A 27,712-nucleotide genomic window follows, 5' to 3' on the forward strand; every position below is an offset into this window, starting at 1 on the left:
GTTTAACTAGCCCACATTAACTAGGGGTGGGAAAAGGACAGCTCAGGAAAACAGCATCATAAAACTGTATTGAGAAGAGCCACTCACAAGTGGCAAAGGGAAATAATCCATTCCCTGCTACAGCCTCCAAGAAGCAGCTAATTCAAAACCATTCAGAAAACAACTATAAATTAAATAATTTACCATGCAAAAATATTTCCCCCAAATGATCCTGTTGTTTTGGTTTGTTTTTTTAATTTGTTTGATAGGTAAAAAAATTAATGGAACAGCGGTCTGTTTGCTAGAATTGCAATAATTTACACACTTGATTTAAAACAAAAAGAAAAAAAAAAAAAGGAACAACCCACAGTGATGCCATAAACCCCATGTGTCATTATCACCTTTTAAATATGCAAATAATACGTTTTCTGGCCCTCTAATGCAATTTTAACAGTATATCCTCTCTTACCACAGAACCAGCCAAAACAAAACCCCACAAAACCATCAACGTATTCCTGGGTTTAAACCTCAGACTCCCTGAACAGACTTTATGACAATGTCCCAAACACTTTGTTGCAGAGACAGGAGCACTGAAATGCAAAAGCTTTCTCTCATTCAAGAGCAGTTAGGGGAGAGGCCATCAGCACCACATCTGCCCTACCTGCCACCATACGCTTGCGTGTATGGTCACCTTGCAAGATGCTGGACAGACAATACATGTCTGCTTGTCACCTTCCAGCACACACCATCACCTGCTCAGGCACAGAGGCATCTGCATTTTCTGGAGGGCATCTTCTGACCATGCCCAGGGCTGTATTTGTAGGTTTACTGGCTGTCCAGATGGCAGCCCTAATTTGGAAGGTAATCTCAGGCCAGATTGCAAACACTTGCGAACAGACTGAGGCAAAAACTTGCAGTTTTTGAAATCCTGCAAAAACACCCTCTCTTCTTACCTTTTATTGTAGGTGACTTCCTAGGTACATTCCTGTAGAGCTTGCTTCTGAAAGAGGTGGCAGCCATAGAAACCTCCGTTTGATGACTATACCCATAGAAACTGGGTGGCTATAAGCACAGGTCTTGATCCGGGTCTGGAGCATGTGTCTTGTACTCCTCTCACTAGCAACAGATTCTGCTTGGGAAATGCCATTCCACTGACCAGAGAGAAAACAAGGTTTAAGAAAAAGCAGGGAAATGGCACCTACTGAAGTGAGGGCACAAACAGTCTGGGCAGTCTCCAGGACCAGACTGAACAGAAAGCCGTAACGCTAGGGAGTGTGCTGGAGCAAAGGGAATCGGGCTGTGTCCCCTTTTCTGGGTAGAGAAGTTGCAGAGCCATGGTCTGTGCCTGACCCATGCAGACCTTTTAACTGCTATTAAACATACAGGTGAGTCCCTCATGTTCCTAACACAGACTTCTCACAACAGCTGTAACAGACATTCAAATGAAAAGGGTTATCAAAAAAACCACAACCTAGATCTTCATCAGCTAGATACCATCTCACCCACTGGGGGTTGGAATAGCTGACCTTTAAAAGTCCCTTCCAACCTAAACTATTCTATGATTCTATGATGTCACAGGGGTCAAAGACCCTGAGATTTGTTTAACAGAACATCATTAAGTATCTACCCTTCACTTGGTGCACTGGAATATATTGAAGTCTACGTCACACATAGTACATGCATACACAGATGATGAGAGACAATCTCCAGAGGCTGAGTCACTGTCACGACAGGAATTAAATGTCATACTAACATGGTCCAGCTAACATGTTTGACCTCCATAAAACCTGCTCATTGCCATCACATTTATTCAAAACGATGTCTTGTGCCATGTTGGGAGGTAACTCTTGAGTAGGAACCCTGTTCTGCCTCACCACTGGGGGGTCAAATCTCACTTAGCCTGGACTGGGAAAAATGGTTAAATACAATGTGATCGACATGCTTGCTTAATACAGAAATAGGGCAAGCTGACCTAAGATGTAGTACAGTAACAGATATACCACTGAGAGTTACTTAAAAGTCGTAAGCTTTTCACTTCACAATATTTTCACTTTGATTGCTCTTTCCATAGCAAGAAACACAGTAAAATCAAATCAGAGTTTATTTGCATAAGAAATAGCAAAAATAGCACCACTGAGAGCTACACAGTAAAAACTGTTTAACCCTGGCACGTGAACATGTTATTTAATTTCATTTTTCAGTAAAGCAGAGGCAAATTGTATCTGCTGTTGGGTGAGAGGGTGGCTCCAATCTCTGGGATTTAGCCTCAGGGTCTGATCCCGGGGTGGTTATACGCAGCTGTGGCTTGTGTCTGGCTTAGCCAGCTTGGAAGCACCATGCCATATGGTGAACATGCCAGCAGGGCAGGGTGCCTCTTTTCCATCTCCAAAAGACCGGATGAGATTTCCAAACACATTCAGCACTTAGTGCCTGTGTCAGGTTCATTACTCCAGTCTCCCACTACAAACTGCTTTGTGCAGAAGAGTTTAGAAAATGCAGCTGCTTTGCTGGCTGGCACATATATCCAAGGCTCGATCACCTCTCAGATCCTCACCTTTGTGGGTGGGCGGGCACGTCTTGGTCAGAGGGTTAAACTCATGAATGTTGTATCATGAAGGTCTTTTTCAGACTCTATCCCCTCTTTACTTTCTCTTTGCATTCTCAGGTTGATTTTGGCAATTAGCTGATAGGAGAAAAGGGCCAGCATCTGACTTTTTGCTTTTGCTCTCAAAGATAATTTCCTCCAGGTTTCTGAACAACCAACCTGCAACTTCTCACCTACCATCTAAAACACAGCCTTGCCAAGTTATTGTCATAGTGGTTCATCCAAAATGGTGAAGTCACACTTGGCTTCCTGAGATTTTTAACACCAGGTGACTTTCTGTGTTCTCTGGCTGACTTTTGGGTGAAGAAGCGGTAGGGAGCTGTGTGTGCACTGACAATGAACAGGGATTTGGCATCCCTGAGCTGACAGAGGACAGCATCAAAGCTTTTTGTGGAGGCATCTCCCTGACGGAAGGAAGATAAGCTCCATCTGGTAGAACCAAACCCTCTGAGTACTGAAGTTCTTGCACAAGGAGCCGTGAGGAGGCTTAGATCATCTCTGTGGCTTCTTCAGGCCTTACTGTGAGATCCCACATGGTCCCATAAAAAGTTGCTCCTATAGGATACAGATTCACCTGTGGGCAGAACTTTACGTTTAACAGGGATCTTCTTGGAAACAAACACTGGCTGTTCGTAACTCTCTGTCCATTGTGAGTTGAATGTACTGGAGGCCTCCTTTCCAGCTTTGGCATGGCTTTAACTCCCTCCCTTCCACAGGGATGGCAGATAGCACCAACAATCTTGTAAAAAGCCTGCTTCTCACAGTTAATACCCCAGGCTGCAGGATTTGATTCCCATTTCAAGGGTGACAGGTAAAGCTTTGGAAAGAATTAACCAGATAGCATACAAAATTTTGGCATTAGAATGGTTTTGCGTAAAAGGCTACACAATGCATTGATATTATATGCTCTTCAAAAGAGGAAAAAACACTTATTTTTAATATTTTAATATGCCCTGATGTTAGAGAAACCAAAACCAAATTCACATATCACATCAAAGATAATAATAATAATATTATAATTCATAAAAATATTCTGACCGACCGGCAGCATTTGTGGCCTTTAGAAGGCCTCCCACGAAAGAAACACAGTTGAAGACATCTGAGAGCTCTTGGCAGACGTGATGAATTCAAGTTTCAAAAACAAGTCTGAGGATACTCCTGGCATGCTAGGGCCCTTTGACATTGGCAGGTCTGGCAGCCAGGCTTGCATAGTAAGCACACTGAGCAGGGTCACACTGTCCGTTGGCTCCTGGAGGTCCCTGTGGACCCAAGAGACCAGGCAAACCAGCTTCCCCTTGAGGGCCGGGCGGTCCTGGCACCCCATCTTTGGCATAACCAGGCTCCCCTGGGAGGCCTAAAATAAAAACAAAATGACTTTGATGAGTGACACCCCCAGGGTGCAGTACTCAGCAGTGTAAAATCACAGGAGATGGCTTTGCTGCCAAACTGGGATGCAGCCATCAGCTTCGACAGATCTGGGTATGGCTAGCAGGTATCTACAAGGATGTGACAAGTGTGTCTGCTCTGAAAGGAAGATTTCCACCCCTTACGGCATCCCTGGGCTGCACAACCCTGCTATGGCTGCTCTTCCTCTATCACCACACTGAAGTTGTGCAGCTTCACAGGCCAGCTCATGACATAGAGTCCTCACAGAGAGGAGGTGAGGATGGGAAAGCTGGAGGCAAGAGGCAACTTTGGGATATAACTCATTTGTACAAAGGATAGTGGGTCCATTGTGAATTTAAGGCAATGCAGGGTCAGTTTGCCAAACGCAGACCATGGAGTTATGAAGGCTTCCCGTAGTCTCCTCCCCCAACTAAACAGGGTGAAGGCAAAACTGATCAACGGCTCCTAAAAAAACAAAATGTATTTGCTGCTCCTGTGCCAGCAAAGGTAAAGCACGAGCTGTATGCCTGAGGCACAGGTGTTGGATATGACCTTTTATAACATCTGAAACTGCCTGAGTCTCTGGGTTCAGCTTGGTCATAACAAGATTCTGGCAAGGGCAGATAGGACACTTCACAGTGTATCCAGTAATTAAAGCTTCACTTGGATTTGTCCCAAAGGTCAGTTAACCTAGCTGCTACCGAGATGAATCATTATACCTGTCGATCAGGATGAGTAAACAAAGGTGGCCAGATATGATGCCAGTGGTATATTTCTTCCCTTTGAGCCATTTTCTACAGGAATTCTGTAAGCTGTATTTATGTTATCCTGATCATCTATCTAATATGGCAGAGATCTGTGTCCTTGTAGCAGTTCTGAGTGATGTGTTTTGTGGAATGTCCTCAATAAACACACCTGGAATTCCTGGAGGACCTATTTCCCCTCGTTGGCCAATGCCAGTGTCTCCTTTCTCACCCTTTTCTCCTCTTTCTCCTGTAGAGAGGCAAAGAAAAATAATGAACTGATGATCATGATTGACAGAGCTAAAGAATACTACCATAGGTCTTCCACACTGAAGGCAACATATCTGCTAAAAATAGTTCCTAGCTGTGGCTAGTCCTCTGAGATGGGAGGTTAAGTGGGAATGTAGACTCACCCAACCACAATTCTGGCCAGAGGTGGAACACATGAGAACATGAGCAACATGATGGTCACATTCACCATCTCTGATTCAACAGAATAAGGCTGCTTCTAACACATGCATTTTGAGGACCACTTAGATGCTACTAACAGGAGAGGTGGATGCCCAAGTGCGGTGGACACACCCATTTATCTGCCTGCCCAAACACACCAGGTTTCACTCGCCTTTGGGACCAATTGGTCCAGGTGGCCCTTCAGACCCAGTCTGTCCAGGCCGGCCAGGTTCTCCTGGAGGGCCAGTTCTTCCTGGGAGTCCTTCCTTCCCGGGGGGACCAGGAGGTCCTGGTCTGCCATGGGATGCTTTTACTTGTGCAGGCTGTATCTGTGCCAGGAGATAGGCTAACTTTGCTGTAAAGAGAGGGAAATGGTTTTGTTAGACTAGAAGGTCAGTATTCCAAGAGATGAAGAGCCAGAACCAGTGGCCCAGTGAAGTCCAAATAGTGCCACAGATCAATTTTTCAGGGCCACCGATTTGTTGTCCCTACATAATCCTTCCCTGTAAGCCACGATGGTGCCTCCCTGACCCTCTCTAAATTATTTAATCCTCATTTCTCAGTAGCTTTATACTTCCTCCAAATTTCATACTTAATCCTAAACATTTATATCATCCTCTGCTCCTTGTCCACCACAGAGCTGAAATGTCCCTTCCTTTAGCTGTGCAGCTGGTGGATTTCTGTCAGATTGGAAACATTGCTGCTCTGAAAAGAAAAGCCTGTTTCCACTGCTTCTGCTACACAGAGTGCGATGCTACATGACTGCTCTGTAGGCAGAAAACTTACTTTTCTTCTTCTGGGTTGTTACGCATGTGGAGTTAAAGCTAATGTACCTATCTCTGGCTGTGAGGTCTGAAACTAAAGCAGCATATTCTCCAATTGCCAAGCAGGCACATTGCTTGCCACTTCCATATTAAGACCCTGAACAGCCTAGAGAGCTCTTAAGACTTACTCAGCATCACAAAAACACCCTACAGAATAGAGTGAGAAGGGTTTTCTATCTTCTCTTCATTGATGCAAAATCTTGAGTGCTTTTAGATTGGTGTGGAATTGGAACTCTGAGAGTGTGTGAATAAAATCCTTCAAATAAATCACTCCTTTGAACTGTGATCTTTAGCATGGAGGAAAATGCCTGCAGCTAGGTGTCAGCTGCTCCAAGAGCCGTTTGAGAAGTAGCACTACAGTTCTGCATCTCACTGTAAATGGGGTCAGTAGTGGTCTGCAATTCATGTACTTTGAGCGAAGCAGCAGCCTACATCCACCCCCTCTTATACTGGTGAGTATCAAATGTCATAGTCAAAAATTAGGAACCTTTCTCCTCCAGCTGGGACCTCAAAAGCAAGTTTACATCCTTCTCTGATTACTTTCTCTTTAAGAGCCCCAAATTAATCTCTTTGAATTTGATCTTCTCTTGTTCTACCATCTCAGCCCAGACATCTGCAGGAAGGAGTCTGCAGCAGAGCTGGTTTGGTAGAAAAGCCATGAGATGCTTAGCACAGACGTTCTTCAGCTGATGAAGAGAGTAAGCCCCTCTGCTATTGCCTGGAACTTCAACCTTGGGGAATGGTAAAGCTTGCTAAGCACATTTCATTTCAAACGTTCCTCCTTTCAGGCAGGCTTATTGCAATATTGCCTTCCATAAGCAGGTGCCGCCACAGCTATGGAAGGTGTCTTTCACACTCTCAGATAAATCTTCTGGCTTCACAAAACTGATTACTTACCATCTAGCTGCTTGGCTAGCTCCTCTTGGATGAGCCTTCTCAAAGTCTCTAGAGATGGGGGTTCGCCCTAGAGGGTAATAATCACAGCAATAACAAAACATAATAATCACAGCCAGGGGATGTGCAAATTAAACCCTCCACAAAGGGTTTAGTGGTTTGCATTTCACCACCCACAGCATACTGGAACTGCCTGAAAGAAGAGTGTAAAGGGACTCAAAAAATCCACAATTCCCAACTTCCTGGCAAGCCATGGGCTCAACGGTATGAGCAGGAAGCCTTTGCTGGGACATTGTCTCCTTCCTAGAGAAAATCTTCCTCCTATACACTCATAGGAGAAGTAGTAGAAATTTAATCAGAAGACATCCTCTGCCCTATGAGATCATAGTGGAAAGCTTACCTCCTTTTTCAGCATTGCATGTTTCCTTGCAGAAAGAAGTATGCACGCCCCCAGAGCAGTTAGGTGGGTATCTAGACTTGCTATAAACACTCATACTGGGTGCACTGCCTGCCAACAGGCCTTATCTCAGGGAACAGAAGCCAGTCTACGCGTATAATACTCATTCTTCCAAACAAGCACAAGATTCTGTCTGATTTCAGGCTGTTGAAGGGAGACAGAGGATGTGGCTGCCTGGCCTTGGTCCCCTACCCAGTCTTCAAGGGCAGTATATTTCATCAATTCTCTTTGCTCTTTTGTGCGACATTGCTGTTGAACAGCTGTAATAGCTGTCAAAACTCAAAGCTATGTGGACAACAGCTCTGGATGATGCAACTGAAAAAATGATGAAAGCATTTTTAGTAGGTGGAAGGAGAATTCTGTAGGTTGTGGCTTTCCAAGGAAATGAAAAAAAAGTGATTTTAGGGTAACCATACACTTGTCTTTGTGTAAACTAAAAAAAAAAATTTAAAAAAAATGTAGCTATATTTAAAAAATAAACCATTTTGAACCAGCAAGATAAAATGTTTTCCTTTATAAATCACAAAGTGAGACGTTTCACTTGAAAAGCACTTTTCATTTTTTGGCTCAAACTATTCTTTGAATTTCTGCCAGTTTTGAAAAAACTTCTGGTCAACCTAAATACTGCATTCTTTTGTGTATGAGCTATTTGCATGAAAGTGTTGCTTCTCCCTCACACCCATCCTTTAACATACAAGGATGCAGTCTGTGACCTCTGTTTGTAAACACCTAGTGTGGTCTTCTAAATCACAAGTTACTCTTCAATAAGAAATGTAGATTTCATTAAGTAGCTAAGAGACGTTTCAATTTTAACCTATAACATTGCTGATAAGTAGAGTTGGTCTATTTGCTGGCTTCTTCCCAACACAAATTTTGCATGAGAAAAAGATGTGTTTGTTGGCGACAAAAGAAACAATTTTCTCATTAAATAGTAACTATTTGTGATAGTTTGTAGTGAATATCCCAGTAGTAAATGCAATTGCAGAACTTCCTTTGAAAGCCTTACAAATTATCTTTTCAAGTTTTCATCCTATTAGTTGCATTAAATCTTCATAATAATTATTTGATTTCATCGAATCTCGATGTTGTTGAGACACACAAAGAAATGCTTTGTCTAAAATTTTTCCAGCTTTTACATCAGAGATTATTTCACTGTCTATTCCCCTCCAAGGTAATCTGAAAATCATCCTCAGAATGGGCATAGTGCCTTCACTAGGGTTGGTAGGTTCTTTTCATTCTGCTACATACAGTACCCTCAGGTACTCTCAGTAGTGAAGTTGTTTCCCGTTAGGAAAAAAAAAAAAAAAAAAAAAAAAGAGAGAGAGAAAAAAAGAAAAAGAAAGAAGAGAAAGAAGAGAGAGAATATTAAACTAAAATAGGATTTTGTGAAGTCTGATGAGCTGACTCCAGGATTTCCAGGAATAGAGCAGTGACCTTTCCACAGCTCAGCATTTTGTGTCTCATAACAACCAGCAGCAGAGGAAGGGGTAAGACCTCTGTATGAAATGCTACGCATTAACGCCCTTGGAGAAAGAAGCTTTTTCAGACCCCAGACCCATGGCTATAGCCATATGACCTGATTTAGGCTTTTAGGGGTATAAGGCGTCAGGGACTGGCTGCCCTGGCTATAGGTCTGAATTGCTCAGCTCTCCTGAAGTTCAATCCAACATCCCCACAACAATTCCCTGAAGATATGTTATAGCTCTTTCTATGGATCAAGAGATAAAAACACTGCCTCCCCATTATAACACACACTTGCTTTCATTCCTATCAGCCTTACTGTAATCTTAGGCACTTTTCTGATCACACCATGTGGCAGTAAAATTACTGTACAAAGCCCTTCTCTGGCCATCTTACCCTTGGTCCTGGAAATCCTGGCTGTCCTGGAGGACCAGGAGGTCCAACTTGCCCAGTGTCTCCTGGGGGTCCGTGGGGACCCATCAGTCCTGGATGGCCTTTATGACCAGGTATCCCAGGATCACCTGGAGGACCCTTTTCTCCTTGAGGGCCTTTTTCGCCTTTGATGCCAGGCTCTCCCTAAGTGAAAAAAACCCTATATTACCACCACAGAATAAGAGGCAAACTTCTGATTTCCAAGCACAGCGAAACACAAATAGCTGAGCTGGCAAAGTTACTGAATACAACATCTGGTGCATTACAAATGATCCACAAATTATTACTGACGGAGAATGATTAAACAGGACCGGGAGGGTGGGAAGCATGGCAGATCTCTACAGGCCACTCTTCGCTCTTGAATGACCCCTCTCCCTAGCCCTTAGTGCAAAATAGCTCTCTTTATTTCCTTGTAATGAAATAACTAATAATATTCTCCAACTTACCCTCTCTCCTTTGGAGCCAATTTCACCCGGTTTCCCTGGTGCACCCTGCAACAAAATAGGAGTAAGCATTAAAGAGCTATCCATAGTAAGAGTAAATTAAAAAGCACATGCCTTTGCAATGATTCTTGTGACTTGAGGAAAATTTATTTCCCTGGAAATCCCACAGATTCTTGACAGTTTCCTGTTTGCTCTCAAATATCAACAATTTGAGAAAAAAAATATCAGTTTGTTGCAACTGATACAGCATCTTTGATGTTTTTTCCTAAGACACCAGCCCTACTTTGAAACAACTGGGAAGTTAACTTACCTCTTTTCCGGGAGGACCCTTCTCTCCTGGTTCTCCCTGAGAGATACAGAGAGTGATTTTAGCACCACACTGTGAGGACTTAGAAAAAAGACCCTACCTAATAACCCCAAGTCTTACTTTCTGTTTAGAGCCCAAGTTTTCTGCGACACAGCAGCGGGATTGGATGATTTATCCTTATATTACTGCTATAGGTCATTCCTGGAAAGATACATCCCACTATTTAGAAAGCACTTTTTAGTGAAGCTGCATATCATGTAAATGTAAATAACAGTAATTAATTTCTAACAAACCAGATGAGAGCAGGACAGATGTTTCCATGAAACTACATTCCTGCTTTCAATACATTTTATTTCTTTCACTGACAAACATTTCACAAATCTTCATACACTTTACTTGGGTTGTTTTAGCTGAAGCAGTGTCAATATTATACCCATAATAATCTAAAGTTGTAATGGAAGTAAATTTTGTAAGTAGAGGTACCATCATGTATTACACCAGCCAAGATAACGCATACAGAGCCAGCGATAAAGCAAGTTTGAGCCTGAAAGCTTGTGTGTATTTCAGAATTACATTAATTAACCTCCGTTTGAACACCCTATTAGGATTGTTTCTCCTGTATTCTGCATTGCTAATGTGATAATTAGGCAATACAAATTTGCATTTTTGCATTTCAACGAAAAAAATATCACCGCAGTCCTGAAGTGCATTGATTAAGCAAAACAAACATTAAACTAGTTATTGCTAAAGTTCTGTGAAAGATTCCTCTTTATAGTCCATTCATAATCCACAATCTTGATAATATCTATAATGTGCGCATGCAGGTGGTGTTTTTACCACAACAGGGAAACACATCTTTGTCAGTGCTAGCATCTATACATGCACACAGGAGCAATGTGTGTTCACATCAAACTCAAATTAGGCAACATCAGGCTCACTTGAGTATTCCTTAGGGCCACTGCACTTTTAAATGGCCACCACGTTTGCTGCTTTAAATTAATTTTCCAGAGAAATATTTCTTTCTCCTCTCTTCATCATGAAACTCCCTTTCCAATCATTTAAAAAAAAAAAAAAATCATCCTGTGGAAGATTCAGCTGTGCTACAATCATATGAAAACCTTTAAAATCTCATTTTAAGTCACAACAGAGCAAGAAACAAAAATATTTACCTAACATTCACCTTTTCCATTCTTCCAGTGGAATGTAACATATTTTACTTGCCTTGGAAAGGCTAAAGATACTGGATTTCAAGGCTGCGATGTTCTCACATGTATAGTTATAATTTAGATCACTTTGGGAGGTACATGAACTCCTTAATTGCAATGTACCTCTGTTGCTGGTAACAAAGGAATTTGCCTTAGAACAGCAAATATCATAAATACCTATATTATTATCAGCACTTAAAACTTCCCTATTTAATCTTTCCGGGGCTCATGCAGAGACAGCAGCTGAGAACCTAAATACCCTATACCCATATTAAGAAGACTATTGAACCAGTCCGATTAATGCGCATGTTATCAGGGCTGACTGATTACTGAGGTATTAGCTCAGTAAATGAGATTATGGATGTTACATCCATATCAAAAATGCTATTTTTGCAGTTGTTTCCTTTGGAAGAAAAAGTTTATAGCTTCTAGATCTGTCAGGTCTCCTGCTTATGTTTGTGGTTTGTTTTTTTGTTTTTTTTTTTTTTTTTTAATCTAATTAAAGATGATGGTATCCCATCTTCATCAGTCCAAACTTTAAAAACAGGTTATGAGTGGGTGTGATGCATCTCCAGATATACTTACAGGTGGTCCTCGGGGTCCTATGAAGCCAGGGAGTCCTGGGCTGCCACTTTCTCCTTTATTGCCTTTAGGACCCTTAGGGCAGAAATGAGACAGTAACTAGCAGCCCTTTCTCCAACATCTCTTTTCCAGAGCATGCATTAACAGATACATTGGAAGTGGGAAATTTCACCGTAGCAGCAGGACTCCCAAAACTGACAAGGAAAGGAAGAATAAAGCAATTTAGAAAAGCAGACTGCAAACACCATGCTTGCATTATTAATAAGCTATGTGGGGTCCCTGTGAAAAGATGAAAAGGAAGTAATGATTATGGGAGTGTCCGGAGGTGTGTTCAGTGGCTCTCCTGGCACTGCAGGGTTTATAGGGTGATGTCGCAGAGTGGAAATTCTGTGACGGGCAATGACAGGGAAATGGTGCAGGTGGTCATACCGCTCAAATCTGAGAATACAATCAACAGACAGCTATTTATTTTGCCTTTATTTCCAGGTTCAATTTAAAAAATGTCAGCCTTTTACTTATCTCTTGTGATATTCTGCTAAACTATCCCTTTTTCTTACAGATCAGGGCAGCTTAAATGGTAGTTCATGACACAGAGCCGTCTCAAAAACACTTCTGGTATTTTTTCCTACCTTCTTTTAAGCTTTTCTTTCACAACTTTGTCCCCTACCTTCTCATTCAGCACATACCGCTTTTTCTCCTTAGAGTAAAACTTGTCTTCATTTTAAGCTGGTCTCATGCAATGATGAAATGATCACCAATGAACCTGACAGGCACAAAGCACATGGCTTTCAGGTATGCAATCAGCCCTGCAGATTTCAGGGGCTGGGCTGCATTGCTGTGTGCAGGCTTAAGCATAAGCCCTGTGAATTGGGACGGGCACTGTCAAAGAGCAGATGCAAAAGGGGAAGGCTCCTGGCAGGTTTTACCTTGTAATTACGAGTCAGCAATGGTGAAGGTGGAAAAGAAAGCCTTATTGCCATGATAACCTTTCTCGCTTCTCCTTTTTTTCAAAATAGAAATATAATATATCGGGTTGTCGCCCCACATTGTGAAGGAAATTAATGCATTTCCAGACAAGGCTGGAAATAAATGGATTTGTGTACAGCACAAGGAAATACTTCCCATAATAACCTTTACGAAAGGGAGAGGATTCATTTTAATGACTGAGAAGTGTACTGATGAGACGACTGTCTGTTCTGCTGACCGACACTGTCTCATTGTTTCCCCTTTCTCATCGATCTGAATTTATAATTTTTCAGTCTCGTATGTTATTTTTGGACTCTAAATCCTCTGGAGCAGAGACAGCTGTAGTTCTGTGTTTGTGCAGGAAGCTTCCTCTGAGTACCGGGGTCACTGGCTGACTGTCCAGGCAATGTGATAACAAGAAGATGATGAAAAAATAACCCCCATTTTGCACTCACAAGGCATCCCAAAGCCACAGTGGACCAGTGAAGAAGCAGAAAGTAAAAAAATCAGTAACAGGAATTGGGAACAAGTGTGGGCATGATGAGAAGAAGAAATGAGAGTTGAAAAGGTAACAGCAGGGATCTATGGGGTAAGAAGCAATGGCAGTAGTCCCAGGAAGGTAAGAAGAAATTATGTCAAGGAGAAAAAAACTGTAACACTTATTCTTGGCTGCAGAAAGGCTGAGAGACTGCACCACCCCTGCCCCACCTGTAATCTGTGAGCTATCACCTCCCCATGCAGAATGGTGGTGTTTGCTTCTCTACGGCCACTTAGAAGACATCCCTGCAGCAAAGCAACAGATGCTCAGGGCACAAGTCTGTGGTGAGGCTGAGGTTGCTTTATGGCATTGCAAAGGCCATAAAGAAGAATAAAGTGCTGTTTAGGTTTTTCAGATTTCTCCTGCTGTGCCTTTGTTTCTATCTGAATCTAACAGCCCAGCAAGCTGTAATGCCTAGGTGGACAAGGAGGGGGAAGAGCCATGCATTGGAATAGATGCTACTGGACACAAAGCTACATTTGCATGGATTTGCTGAATCCTGAATAATTTGCAGCAGCAAAACAGAGAAAAAAAAAAAACCCACAAAAAACCCAACCAGCTCCTCACTGTCCTCCTTACAGCTCTTCATTACCATGCTGTTCTTCTACACAGGATGCCCCCAGGGGTGTTTCATTCTGCTTAGTGATCTTGGTTTACTGCCCACTGTCTGCTCTTTCCCCAAGTGCCTGGGGAGGATTTTTCTGCTGCTGCTATTCCTCGATGGCAGTCTGCCAACTCCCTGAGGCCCTCTCCTTCCTTGTGACAAGCGTCTGCTGGCTGCACACTCTATGCTTGGCAAAATTAAAGCTACTGGTGAAATTGAGGCATGCCAATCTTTTTTCCATACCAGTTAATCATTCATTTTGTTTTTTTTCCACGAACACTTAAATTCTGCTGGGAAAAATGATGACCCAGCTAGCAGCTCAGTTTCAGGAACATAGCCAAACCCCCCTTCAATGTCATGGCCAGCCACTGATTTTCAGATCAGCGACCTTCACACATGGCAACTTCAGGGATGGTAAGTAGCTACACATAATCCACCCCATCTGTACTTCATCAGTCACTTCTCCTTGACATAACTACTTGGTGCATGAGTTTCCCTTTGTGGTACTTACAGGGTTACCTGCTGGGCCAGGTTCTCCTGCAGATCCAGGCAATCCATTCTTGCCCTGTGTCAAAAGGAAAAAGATTAGTGAAGTAATGTATACTATGTTCTGGTTTCAGCTAGGACAGAGTTAATTTTCTTCTTATTAGCTGGTTCAGTGCTATGTTTTGGATTTAGCATGAGAACAATGTTGTTAACATACTGATGTTTCAATCCTTGCTCAGTAGTGCTTAGCCTAAGTCAGTGACTTTTCAGCTTCCCATGTTCTGCCAGTGAGATGTGCACAAGAAGCTGGGAGAGAGTGTAGCCAGGACATCTGACCCAACTAGCCAAAGGGATATTCCATACTATGGAATATCCTGCTCAGTATATAAACTGGGGGGAGTTGGCTGGAGGGGCAATTTTTGCTCAAGGACTGGCTGGGCATCCGTCAGTGGGTGGTGAGCAACTGCATTGTGCATCGCTTGTTTGGGTTTTCCCTCCCCCCTTGGTTTTATTCCTCTCTTTTTCTCTCTCCTTTTAATTATAGTTATTGTTGTTGTTGTTATTGTTATTGGTTGGGGTTTTTTAAACTTATTGCAATTGTTAAAATGTTCTTATCTCAACTCATGGGTTTTACCTTTTTCTAATTCTCCTCCCCATCCCACTGGGGCTGGGGGCAGGGGGAGGGGAAGAGTGAGCAAACAGCTGCATGGTACTTAATTGCTGGCTGGGGTTAAACCACAACATGCAACAGTTAAAAATATCCACCTACTGCTGCACCAGCAGGGATTTCTTTAGTGTTGTCCAGTCTCCTCTCTTGGCAGACTGCAGAGTAAGGATCTCTTATTTTCAATTGACCCCACAATTTCTGCATCCCTGATTGCATGGCTGACCCCATCTCAGGACAAAAACTGAGAGATGTGGACCCAAATCCCCTAGTCTGAAGACGACCAAGGCAGCACTCTTTCTTCTCCTCCTTTTCCTCACTTTTATCCTTATCATATGCAGCATCCTCCTGGATGGATGGAGCTGCTCCAAGTCACCAGTGTTCAGACTGGCCCCTTTAGTCCATGTTTGAAGCACCTCTTGGCAACTCACTGGTCAAGGTTAAACTGCTCTGCACTAGCTGGCAGATATCTGCAGCTTCCCCCACACCTTCCTGTGTTACCGCACTTCCTCTCTCCCACAATTGAGGTAGGTCCAGCAAATTATGTCTACTATCATCTTCTCAGGGCTACCATCTGAATCAGGGTCCAGAGGCTAGGCATCTATTTTCTAATCATCTCAGGCTTCCCCTTTTTTTGTGAAATGGAGAAAAACCCTTGTTTTAAAGCCTTGAGGCACTTGATCCTTGCCTGACACCAGACAACTCAGAATAAGCCAAATCATCCTTTAAAAGGACCTGTTTCTCACCATTTCTTATCGAAGTACCTAAGCTGACCATCTACACCAACTAAATTTGGGTGAGATGAAATTCTACACCCTGTTCCTCTTTCCTCCCAACTCGCCAAGCAGTGATGTTTTTCCCTGCATTAGAGTTGACCATAAAGAGCAGCCCTTTTGCTGGCAATTTCCAAAAATCATGCCTCACACTCCTTATTAGAGAAGAAACAAAGCAGAGGAAGAACAAGAGAAATTGATACTTTGCCCCCCAACATGCAAAACCCCAAGCATCTCTTCTCCAAAGAACAATATGGCCTGGAGTTATGATAATTTCTGATTTCTCAAATCTTTTTATTCATTGATAGTGTTGTGCAGGGGCATGACGCATTAGTGAGCGATGCCAGCAGTACAGGAATAATGAGGTAAATTACAAGGTAGATACAGGAGCTCTCCATATGTTCCTGCACTCTAATTTAAACCCCTACCCTCCCAGCTCAGAGGGACCTGCCGCTCCAGCTCCTGGCATTGCTAGTTGAATCAGCATTTTGCTCTGATTATGAGACGTGTTGTAGAATCTGTTTCACTAGCAGGTCTTCCAAATAGGAAACAAAATCACTCACTGCAACATATTAAAGATGTGCCTAGGTTCAGCAAGAGAGACCTGCATTCAAATTTGGAAAGGGTTGATTTTCAAGAGAGAATTGAAAAAACCATGAAATTAATAAAAGTAATTTCTCAACCATTCCAAATGACACTTTCTGAAATGTCAACTGAATTGCCATTTCTCCACTGAAGTTGTAATAAAACTCTACAGTTAAACAAATATTTTCCTAAAATTATGCTTCCCCCCTCCCCCGAAAAAAGAATAGTTTACAGAAAGCGTGAGAAAAATGAATAGTATGACAACTGGACCCCACATATCTCTAACTGGGCACCCACAGTTAGTCTCTACTTTTGAAAACTGAGGCACTGTAAGAAACGAGGGAGATGCCAGAGGCAGGAGTGGAATATGAACAGTTCTGACACTGCAGTCCTGGCAGAATCCATTAAACCATTCTTCCCACTCAGTCAGCAACCATCATCCCACTGCAGTATCAGAAGTCTTCACCAGTTTCTAGCAATCATTCTGATTTGTCTTTCTCGAAGTAGGCAAAATATTTTAATCAAACATCACCTGAATCTTGCTTAAGACTCTCCTTCCAAACCAGAGTTCTGGACTGCAGGACATTCCCACTATACACAATGTACCTCCAAAAATGGCTTGTCAGGACAGAAAACTCACCGGCGGACCTCTGAGTCCTCGAGGGCCCTGTGGTCCTATGGGACCAGTATCACCCTGAAATGAAGAACCATATTCTGGTGAGTGAGAAAGATCTGACATAAAGATGAGCAAACGGGAATTTTAAAATGTCCCTACTAAATTACACTGTTCATATATTAGGGGGAAACAGCATTCAAGGAGGCTCACTATCCCTTTTCAGTTATGCATGAGGAAGACCAGTCTTTTGAATTTTAAACATCTATCACTTTACAGGCAGATTACAGGCAGAAACCATTATTATCAGGTTATCTTAAAGATGGATTTCTCTAGTATTTCTCAAGAACTGACTACTTTGTTCTCTCTTGAGGGCAACTTCAGACCTGCTTCTTTCTTCTTTGAGGGGTTCCCTTAGTTCTATCTTCCATTTTCCTTTGTAGGGGACCATTTACAGCACAACAGTTTTCCAGTGATACAAGGAGTGAGCAAATGAGAAACCACTTCCCCAAGTCCCACGGCAGTGGCCCATCAGCCTCTGGGTACACTGCTCAGCAGCTGCAGCAGGATCCCACATCAGCTGCACTCTCCCAGGACTTTGTTACCTGACTGCATGTGACACTAATAGTGTCAGAGGATCTGTTCATACTGCCTCTTTTTCCTCTGAGCAGCAGCATCTTATTCCACAGGCGTTTCCCAGATCTCAGTGCAGCTACGCACTCAGTAAGGTACAGCTTTGGCAGAGGAAGCACGGCAGAACCTGGCCCAGTGGGACCTGCAAATTGAAGTGCTGCTTGGAATGGGGTGGCAGAAAGCAGGTCCGTGGCTATGCAGCACAGCCTGGGACTCAAACAACACAGCTTTCTCTGCTTTTCCAAAGATATAGCTGACATTTTAGCGTCAGCAGCTGAGCAGTGACAAAGCCCTCAAATTCTTTGTTACCCTAACGACCTTTGCACAAATCATTCCCTGTGCACTGCTGCAGTAATTCACCCTTTATTGCAGTTTCTGCAGCTGTTAGGTCAGGGCTGCTGTGAATTAAAAACTTCATTTGTCAGGGAGAAGGAGATTAGTTTCTGCTCAAAATAGTACACTTACATCCTTCCCTGGTGGCCCCTCACGCCCAGCAGGGCCTGTCACACCTGGCTCCCCCTGCAATTCAGCAAAAAGAAAAAAAAGATCAGCTCAAGGTCAAAGACAGACCAGAAACACCATAAGCAGTATGGGATTTCTGCAATATTGGACTGAGCTCAGTGAAAACTTTTTTCAAGCCAACAAGAGCATTGTTCATCATACATGACACACAGCCTATAAACATATACAGCATCTTCTGTAAGTGGTGCACAAGACAGTACACTCCTTTCCAGCAGAATATTTGCTATGGCTAGTGCGGTCACTGAAAGCTGCCAACCTATTCATGATACAGAAACTACCATGAGGAAGAGATGAGGAACTCCAGAACTACATTTTTCAGCTACTCTCCTGCAGGCAGAGCATTTTATCTCCCTGTGAAAAGCCAGAATTAGGCAAAAGGATATTCACAGTTTTGTATTCCACTCTCTATACCAAGGAGATTATTGAATGTACTGTATGGCTCAGAACAGAAAGAAGACCAACTTTTCATGCAGGACTTGAGTTTTGGGTTTTATGATCCACAGGAAACCAAGTCGAACGGCTAGAGACATTTCTATTCTCTCCTCTGTAAATTTTGTTCCTGAACTTATTTTGCCCTTCTTAGACATTTTTGAAGGAGAGCTGATAGATGCTTGTCCAACAAGTGCAGTAGGGTTCCTTATCTTGTATGTCAGCATTCATACCCGAGGGATGTGGTATGGAGGCATCCTTTGAACTTCCTCACAAGGGGCTCTCTCAAGCAGAGCATCAGAGCACTCAGCTCTACCACCTGCTTCACCTTGCTCAGAACCAGAACTTCAGCAGAGGGAATGAAGGCAGCTGCTGTGATTTTATGCCATAGGTGTGGCCCATGGAGTTGTAGTTGAAAACAGACAAGTTAAAAACAGATCAGGCATCATTTTAACCTATTGCCTCAGAAAGGTCAACTTCAATTCACACAGTCTTTCTCCAGCGGATCATATGGGAGGTACACATTACTTACCCGGGGACCTGGGGGACCTGTATCTCCTCTCTGACCTTTGAAACCCTACAAATGAGAATGAAGTCAATAATTATCTATTACTATGATGCACAAAACACTAAGAAAAGTCTAGCTTGAACGTTTACTTAAAAACCTTCCGTCCTAGTTTTGCCTAAGATTACTGGGGACTGGTCAGCATAGAGTTGCCATGTCCCAGGGAGCGATTAGGAAAGGTCACATCACAGGAAGAGCTTTCCATAGCTCCTTACACTGCAAGACCAAGACTGTAGTGTGTGTATTCCTGTTGTGACTAGCTAATAAATTATTTAACCCTAAATTTCATTGTCCCCATCCTTTCAGAGGACATGTAACAGAACCCAAGTGCTACAGATGTGACTATGCCTTCTGGTAGAAGGGGTGTCATGAGGTTGTGGCTTTAACTTCTAGATAAGGGACCCACTCCAAGTGTGAAGGATTTGGAAATGTCTGTGTTCAATTTTTGTTAAATTATTTATTTAGTTATTTATTTACTCACAATGCCATGACTATTCTCAACCAGGCCAGCTCCTTGGTATATGTCTGCATCAGTAACGTACCTCATCTGCCCAACAAAAGCTACAGTACAGAAGAGTGACTGGATGGAACCCTTTAGAGCAGCACTTACCGGTAAGCCTCTGGCACCCTCCTGGCCTGGGAGCCCTGGTTCTCCAGGCTTTCCCTATGAGAAACAATCATGTTCATGTTTGTTAGTCTTAGGTCCATCTCTCTGCTGTTGAAGACTTCATGCTCTTCTCCCTTGGGTGTAACAGCACTGAGAGCTGTGATTGCCCAGGGTTCCTCCCGCAATGCCGGAGTGTGAGCGTGCAAAGAGGACAGTAGTGACAGACAGGCCCATACATACCGCTACCTGCACTGCCAGGAACACAGCCTTTCAGGTTCAAAGGCAGCTTACACCTTTGGACTGCTGCACCTTTACAGGCTTTAATGTCAGAGGGGTAATGCACAGAACTGCACCAACACCTAGTCAGCATATACAAAATCAGCAACTGCACATAGGAACCAGGTGTTTTGATGCAACTACACAACTGCCTGCAGCTGCTGTGACAAGTGCTGCTCCCCACACCAGCTGTCCTAATGACTAGTATATTGGGTTTGCCTGGCAAGGTTTTGGTAGCAGGGGGTGGCTTCTGTGAGAAGCTGACAGAAGCTTCCCCCATGTCCCATAGAGGCCATGCCAGCCAGCTCCAAGACAGACCCATGCTCGCCGAGGCTGAGCCCATCAGCAACACTGGTAGCGCCTTGGGGGTAAAATACTTAAGAAGGGGAAAAAAACCCTGTGCAACAAATCGCAGCCAGAAAGAAAGGAGTGAGAGTATGTGAGAGCAACATCTCTGTAGCCCCCCTGGCCAGTGCAGGAGGGGCTGGAGCTGCTCCAGGCCTGGAGCAGAGATTCCCCCCCAGCCCACGGCGCCCACGGCCCATGAGGCCCCCGGGGGAGCAGCCCCCTCCCCCGGGGCAGGGGGTGAAGAACTGCAGCCCATGGGAAGGGCTCCCGCTGGAGCAGTTCATGGAGGGCTGTCTCTCGTGGCAGGGACCCCGGGCTGGAGCAGAGTGTGAGGATGGCAGAGACAGCATGTGATGAACAGACTGCAACCCCATTCCCAGTCCCCTGCACTGCTAGGGATGAGAAGGTAATCAGGAGTAAAGCTGAGCCTGGGAAGAAGGTGTGGGTGGGAGGAAGGTGTTTTTAAGTTTTGGGTTTATTTCTCATTATCCTACTCTGATTTGATTGGTAATAAATTAACTGATTTCCCCAATTTGAGTCTGGTTTGCCCGTGATGGTAATTGCTGAGTGATGTCTTCCTGTCCTTATCTCAACCCATGAGCTTTTCATTATATTTTTCTCTTTCCTGTCCAATTGAAGGGGGAAGTAATAGAGCAGCTTTGGTGGGCTCCTGGCATCCCAGCCAGGGTCAGACCACCACAACTGGTGGTTCCTTCCGGAACCACTAAGTTCCATTTACAAGGTACAGAAAGGCTGGCAATGGCAGATACTGGAAGCACATTGTTCATACAACAAACACAGCTGCAAGGAATGGCCTTCACTGCCCAATTTATTAACGTTTCCTTTTGGCTGACAACTTCATGGCTCAGCTTTTTCCCCCCTCAGCAAATGCAAGTGTAAACTAAGTAGAGAAAATCAAATATAAAACCTCTAATCCTGGACAACAGAACTGTCACAGAGCAATCCAGAAAAGGCTTTTTTAAAGACACCTCCTCTAAACTTTTTATGCCCCATAATCTTCTACGTAAAAAATGGATCACTAGGTTTAATGTTACAAGACAACCTTCTTTCTCGGCGATATTTACGATAGCTGTAAAAGTGGAATCACTAAGTTTTAGTGTATTTATGGTAGCTGTAAAAGAACCCAGTTTCTTTTCAAGATCGCTAGTGTGTAACTCTTATAAATTGCTTGAGACAATATAGTCCTTCTGGTGTTAAAAAACAGATGTGCAAACAGGCTCCACGCTCCCTCAAGGCACCCACAGATCCAAAAACAATAACTGGAAGCAGGCTCTGATTGCCTGAGCAAAACAATTTTAAATTACATTACCGGTTCACCAAGAGATCCTGGCTTGCCATCTTTGCCATCATTCCCAGCAATGCCCTGTAAATGAAATGCAAAACAGGGTGTAAGGAAGGAGTCAACAGGGAAGATTGGCGTGGGTTTTGTCAGTGCGAGTTTCACGGTGACAGCTCTGCTTCATTGTGGCATACTTGAATTTGCATAATCCTCCAAAAACTTCCCTATTACTATAGCTCAGCCATAAACCTTTCCTGGCCACACCACAACAACATAAACTTCCATTTTCCAGCATGGCAAGTCCAAGGGGTTTTCTCCTTTGCAGCAAGGCAAGCACCCCAACAGTCTTAAAACAGGATTCTGAAAACAGCTGTTATATAACATTATAATGCCATTATCTTCATTCAACTGTGCTGCTTTACACTGGAAATAGTTCTGGCCCATCCTCATGACAGATTTAAAAAACCCCAAATTTTATACTAATACATTTTCCAGAAGAGAAGAGTCTATGTCCAAGATGCACTTGAACTTGAGTCAGTGCAAAGGGACTATTTTGACTGTGGATTGAGATAAAGACAGTATTTCATTCAATGAATTTTTGTGCCCTTAAACTAGAGCTATTAGCTGGTTTTTGTGCTTTGCATAATAGTATTTCTTCCAGTGAGGAGACAGATAAGGAACAGACCTGATTCAGCCTGGTGATTAACACTTAGCTTTAAAGTGATCAAATACAGCCAAGGACACAACATCAACATAACAGATACCATAACAGATCGTGCATAGCCTTCAAAACACCTCAGAAATGTCACCTCTTGTTTTACACACCTATGTGTTTATTAACAGTTTGATGTATTGAATTAGAAGGAGCTGAATTGCACTCACTGGCAGTCCAGGCAACCCTGGTGGGCCCTGTGGACCTGGAGGGCCATCTTTACCCTGGAAATAAAGCAGAAACACCGTGGGTCAGACAAGCTCCTCAGATGCTTCTGTCAGCTGAAGATAGAAGATAGATAGACTCCACATTATCAAATATGTAGTCTGACAAGGGACAACTGTGGGAAGCTGGTCTTGTAGCCCATGTCACACAGTGTACAAGGTTTCCTTGAATTCCTTCTCAATTAAACTGGAGGCTTTCTTTTTGTATACAATATCCAGTATTAGCTATAAGTTGTTACAGATAGAGAAACCACTGAAATCACTGGTAATTTTTTTCTGAAGTTTAATTGTTTTTAGTCCTAAACTTCCTGCATGTGATATCTAGCCGGGAAGTAGAAGATCTGTTTTTTATACCTATCAAATGAGTAATTTTGACTAGTGCCTTGCCCTCAGTCCCAAGAAATCTCCTTAGTTCATAGGACTGGACAATAGCGTCCCAGGTCTTTCAGTGTCTCAACCTCGATCATCCATTTGAAAGGGAATTTAAGCCAGCCTGTCTATGCTGTGATTGCTCACTGATTTCATAATCAGAAGGACCATCACTGTTCACTTGTGATGAAGTTCTGGTTGAAATAGATCCGAAAAAGGCACGTTGCTCATTAGGAAACCCTGCTCTAGAAATTAATCACAGAATTACACAATCTTAAACTGTTCCAGCTCAACAGCATGCATTACTCAGGAAAGGTTCACTTTTTCCTCTTCAGCCTGAAGTTAGCATCAATCAGATTACCTGTCCCCCCCAGGGTTTTCTGATGTATTACTATAACATAGCATCTGAACACCCTTCAAATGGAACAGCTGTAGCAAAATTCTTCACGGACTTCTCAAAAATTACATCTGTATTAGTACTTTGGTGCTAGGGAATGGTCTCAGGTTCTGGCTTCTGAGCAGTCTGTGCCATGACATCCTTCAACAAGTTGCTAGTTTCATTTTGACAGTCCCCATGCACCATTCAGGTGTTAGCCTGAGTCACGAAGCATCCCAACAGATTTAGTCATCCCGTTCTAGAGGCTAAGAGATGTTAATAACAAGGACAGACAGATGAGAGGTGCAAAAACCTCCTCAGAAGTCCCATGGACTGGATTATATTTTGGCTAATTCAGAGTTTCATTTGGTGCGTAAACAAATCTGCAAGAACAGAGTCATCTGTGGTTATTTGTGGAGGTCCTACTTGCAGATGTAGAGTTGATTCAGGCTGGATATTTTGGAAAGATTTCAAAGGACATTACATGGGTTCCAGCTCAGCTTTACTTCACAGATCTAAATGTAGGTGAAACACACAGCTCAGAACTTACTATGTCTCCTGGGCTTCCTGCTGGTCCCATTGGTCCTGGTGCCCCATCTGGTCCCTGAACAAAATAAAGCAGAAACTACATGAGTAATTAACGCATTTGTACATTTGTCAACACACTCCCTACCACAGCTGGCAACACTGACGTTTTCTTCAGTCACTCAGTTCAGTATTTATTCCATCATTTCTTCATTCATCACAGAAAAGCAGTGCCAACCTCTGCATGCAATCAGTCTCCAAAGCCAAAAATAGTCTGATATTTGAGTTTGGTCCCGGCTCTTCCTTCTGAAAATAGGGGGGAAATAGGAAAAACCCAATCTTGTGACAAAAATAACTCTAAAGAACAGAAATTATGGGACCAGTTTGAAGCACATGCTGTGGCAGACAAACTCCTGGAGCCACAAGTCAACGCAGACAGAGGAAAAAGTCAGCAAAAGTTGAAGAAAAAGTATCTTGGATAACATCACATAGTGCTCTGCTTTGACAGGCTCAGTTTTACTTTGCACATTTCCTTTGACTGTGAGTCTATTCAGAGGGTCTCATAGGAAAATTTTAAGAGTTTTAATCCTACTGGAATAGCCCTATGGCTGTGGCAGTATGAGGTTAATACAGACACGGTAAATGTGTCTGTGTTATTAACTGCTTAAATAATGCTCTTGGGACAGCGAATGACCCACAAAGCAAGCCCACATGTTGTCCCAGTGACAAAGCATTCAGCATCCTTTAGGCACTGCTACCATCTGAAAACAGAATTCTAACCTAATCCTCTTTTCTGGTACCTCTTGTCATTTAGTCAGTGCAATGTAAATTCAGCTTTGAAGAGACTGTGCTGATCCCCAGAACAGACAAAGGCTGCACACCCTCAGCATGGCAGAGCCAAACTGCACTGTAAGCAGCAATATGAGTAGTGATGACTGGGCAAAGAAAGGTGGTTTGGAAAGAAAAGGCCTTCACTCAGGAAAAGTCCCATCTCTTGGAGGGCGTAAGCAATGTTATCACAAGCAGGAGAGCCAAGTTATTTCAGCCCTGCTTCTGCACTGTCACCTCTGTATTTGCAGAGACAGTAAAATCAGGAATGAGAAGGACAGTGATGGAGAGGGACATGTGTAAGAGGCTTTTACATTCAAAAGTAACCCATAGGATATGAAAACTGGGGAAAATCCAGTCTCATACCACCACATAAAATTGAGAATTACAACACTCTTAGATCTGCTGGTTCTAGAATGACAACTTATTTCACATAAAAGAAAACAGCTATATACACACTACTAAGTAGTCTCTGTGGAAGAGTTTGCATCATCATTGCCTTGTATAAAGAGGGTGACTGAAGCTTAGCATCAATTTACAGAGTGAGTTGAAGCCAGCAGTGAGAAGTGGCTAATGTATTAAATAGTAATTATCATGAGAGGAGAACTCTAAGACACCCAGGGGACCATTTGGAACCCACTGGAAAAGGCAAATACAATGCACATACAGATGGGAACGGTCTTCTTCCCCGTGGAGCTTGCAACAACCTTTATTAATAAGGAAAGTACAGGACTATCTTTGCAACAGAGGAACTTACAGGTGGACCAGGGTTTCCAGGAGCCCCCGAGAAGCCGGGCATTCCAGGGTGGCCCTGCAGAAAAAAGAGTTTCTTTATGCATTATGCACATTTCTAGTTGTATAAAAGTTAACTGGTGATTGAACATTGTGAGGCAACATCAAAATGAGACAATACACAGAAATCTGGTTATAAGGAAGTAAAGAACCATGGCTTTTTAAAGCAAAACCTTATTTCTTAAAGCATGTATTTCAGAAATAAACATAGTAAAATTTAAGGTGTACTTTTTCTAATGTGTACTTCAGTCTAAGCTAATGGAAGATGACAACAGATACTGTGGAATTGTACAAGGCAGGAGGTCAGGCAGGAAACCTCTTTAAAAGAGTCTACAAATCTCATTGAAGTGCTTATTTGCACCTTAAGCTATTGACTCAGCCTTTGGCAAAATTGACTATGAAAGTTTGCTCTAATTTAGACCATCCTCCTCTTTCCTGTGGCATCTCAGTCTCTCCTAAAAGAAGTCATCCTTACATTCATCTTCTAAGTCAGACAGAAACACTGGCTTTTTCAACCCAAAGACATCTGACCTCCCAGATCTCATCTAGGCATTATCCAGTCAGGTATTGTAGAGAATAGACCGCATTCGATCTAGAGGTGAGGAAACCAATCATACGGGAAGGGTTTTATTGGAGATAGGGATGGAAGCCTGTGGAAGACTGCTATAGTTCCACTGTTCAGCATAGCCCATTTGAGGTTTATCAGTGATGAAGAGCTCCCACCTTCCTCCTCTGCCTTTGACAAGGATATTCCTTTACAGATGTCACATGAGTTATTGAAGGAACAATCACAGTGATGGCACTGCTGGAAAGCACACACTGTTTTTACCTGTTCACCTTTTTCTCCTGCATCCCCAGTCATACCACGGTCTCCTTTAGCACCCTGATAATGAAAAAAAAAAAAAAAAAAAAAAGCCACTGAAAGTCACTTAGATTCACTATTGTATCAGCTTTTAGACCTATTTCATAAAGCACTTGGAGATTTGAGCATTAAAATCACAAATTAGGACTGAGTCCTGCTTGCCCTCCTCTTCAATTCTTCCCTAGACTTTCACTACTAATGTTGGAGCCAGGAATATATGTGAAGAATGGCCTTTGAACAGTCCCAGCATAGCACATTTTTTTGGTGATGTAGTCTCATGTACATGAAGAGGACTTACACCTCGTTAGAAAGTAGACAGGTTGTTAGGAACTTCACTAAATCGGATATCGCTAAGGAATCATTTGGCCCAACAAAGTTGTCCACACTATGAGCTAGTAATCTGCTCTCCCTTCAGAGAGAGCTGCAATAAAATTTGCATTTCTAAGGCCCAGTGAGAAAATTCATACCCAGAAAGTGCCTCTTTCTCTTTCTCTTTCTCTTTTTCTCTTTCTCTTTCTCTCTTCTTTCCTAGCGATGACAGAACAGAGACAGCTAACGCAAGTGTAGGTGCCTGTATTACCAATGCTTAAAGTAAGGCAAAATGAGTCTCATACAGTGAAAAATACTGAGATGATGAAGAACAAATTATGAACAATGCACTAATGAATTACTGGCCGTGGAAATAATATTCTGGTTAGAACATGGGAGCTAGGAGACAAGTGGGGGGAGGGAAGGCTGCTATTTCTTAATTAAAAGAGGCCTAATTCATATTGCCAGAAGGCATGAAGCTGCTCATGAGCAAAGATGTGCAGTTCTACTGCTCTATTTCAAAATAGGACCTAACACTAGTTTGGATGGTGTTAAGAAAAATATACTACATCTTCAGAAGTGCAGAGCTCTTTCAGTCTTCCTCTGAAAGGATCCTCTTAATGTTAGAAAGGAATCGCAAAGACTGTCTTTGTGCCTTCTTAGGGGTCTTACGTATTTTCTTTTAACATTTGCAAACTCTGTGTATCTGCCTTTTTACTGAATGCAAGTTAGACTATTAATCAATTACTTGATTTTACTTTACATGCACATGTACAGTTTAAAATTGGTCCTGTTACTTCACCTAAACATTCAATCTTGCTGCCCAAATCTCTGATTTCTCATAGCATATAAGAAAGCTGCTGACATGGTGTATCTCAGACTACCTCACATTTCTGCTAGTTATTATCTTTATGGGTTACTGATTCCTTTGCAAATTTTATCCTGGAACATACTTTCATTTTGATCAACCCTATACTTACTTTTGAGACTCTACTGCCTTCCCTACCACACTTTTAATTGCAAGATATAAGATTAATT

At 42.8% G+C, this 27,712-nt stretch overlaps 1 protein-coding gene across 1 annotated transcript in view; it reads right to left on the minus strand.

The window, feature by feature from the left end:
* Positions 1-2,062: 2,062 nt before the first annotated feature.
* Positions 2,063-27,712, minus strand: part of COL22A1 (collagen type XXII alpha 1 chain) — a 237,326-nt gene continuing 211,676 nt past the window's right edge. Inside the window, exons 48-65 of the mRNA XM_056333390.1 lie at positions 26,333-26,386; positions 25,469-25,522; positions 23,909-23,962; positions 22,560-22,613; positions 21,708-21,761; positions 19,757-19,810; positions 19,114-19,158; positions 18,096-18,149; positions 17,025-17,078; positions 14,388-14,441; positions 11,772-11,843; positions 9,985-10,020; positions 9,678-9,722; positions 9,196-9,375; positions 6,885-6,951; positions 5,336-5,518; positions 4,886-4,963; positions 2,063-3,938 (exon numbers count right to left, since the gene is read on the minus strand). Coding sequence (XP_056189365.1) covers positions 3,751-3,938; positions 4,886-4,963; positions 5,336-5,518; positions 6,885-6,951; positions 9,196-9,375; positions 9,678-9,722; positions 9,985-10,020; positions 11,772-11,843; positions 14,388-14,441; positions 17,025-17,078; positions 18,096-18,149; positions 19,114-19,158; positions 19,757-19,810; positions 21,708-21,761; positions 22,560-22,613; positions 23,909-23,962; positions 25,469-25,522; positions 26,333-26,386 — 1,380 coding nt within the window. The 3' untranslated portion in view covers positions 2,063-3,750. The remainder of the gene's footprint in view (positions 3,939-4,885; positions 4,964-5,335; positions 5,519-6,884; positions 6,952-9,195; positions 9,376-9,677; positions 9,723-9,984; positions 10,021-11,771; positions 11,844-14,387; positions 14,442-17,024; positions 17,079-18,095; positions 18,150-19,113; positions 19,159-19,756; positions 19,811-21,707; positions 21,762-22,559; positions 22,614-23,908; positions 23,963-25,468; positions 25,523-26,332; positions 26,387-27,712) is intronic.

The sequence above is a fragment of the Falco biarmicus genome, chromosome 3, assembly GCF_023638135.1.
Source record: "Falco biarmicus isolate bFalBia1 chromosome 3, bFalBia1.pri, whole genome shotgun sequence".
Taxonomy (NCBI): domain Eukaryota; kingdom Metazoa; phylum Chordata; class Aves; order Falconiformes; family Falconidae; genus Falco; species Falco biarmicus.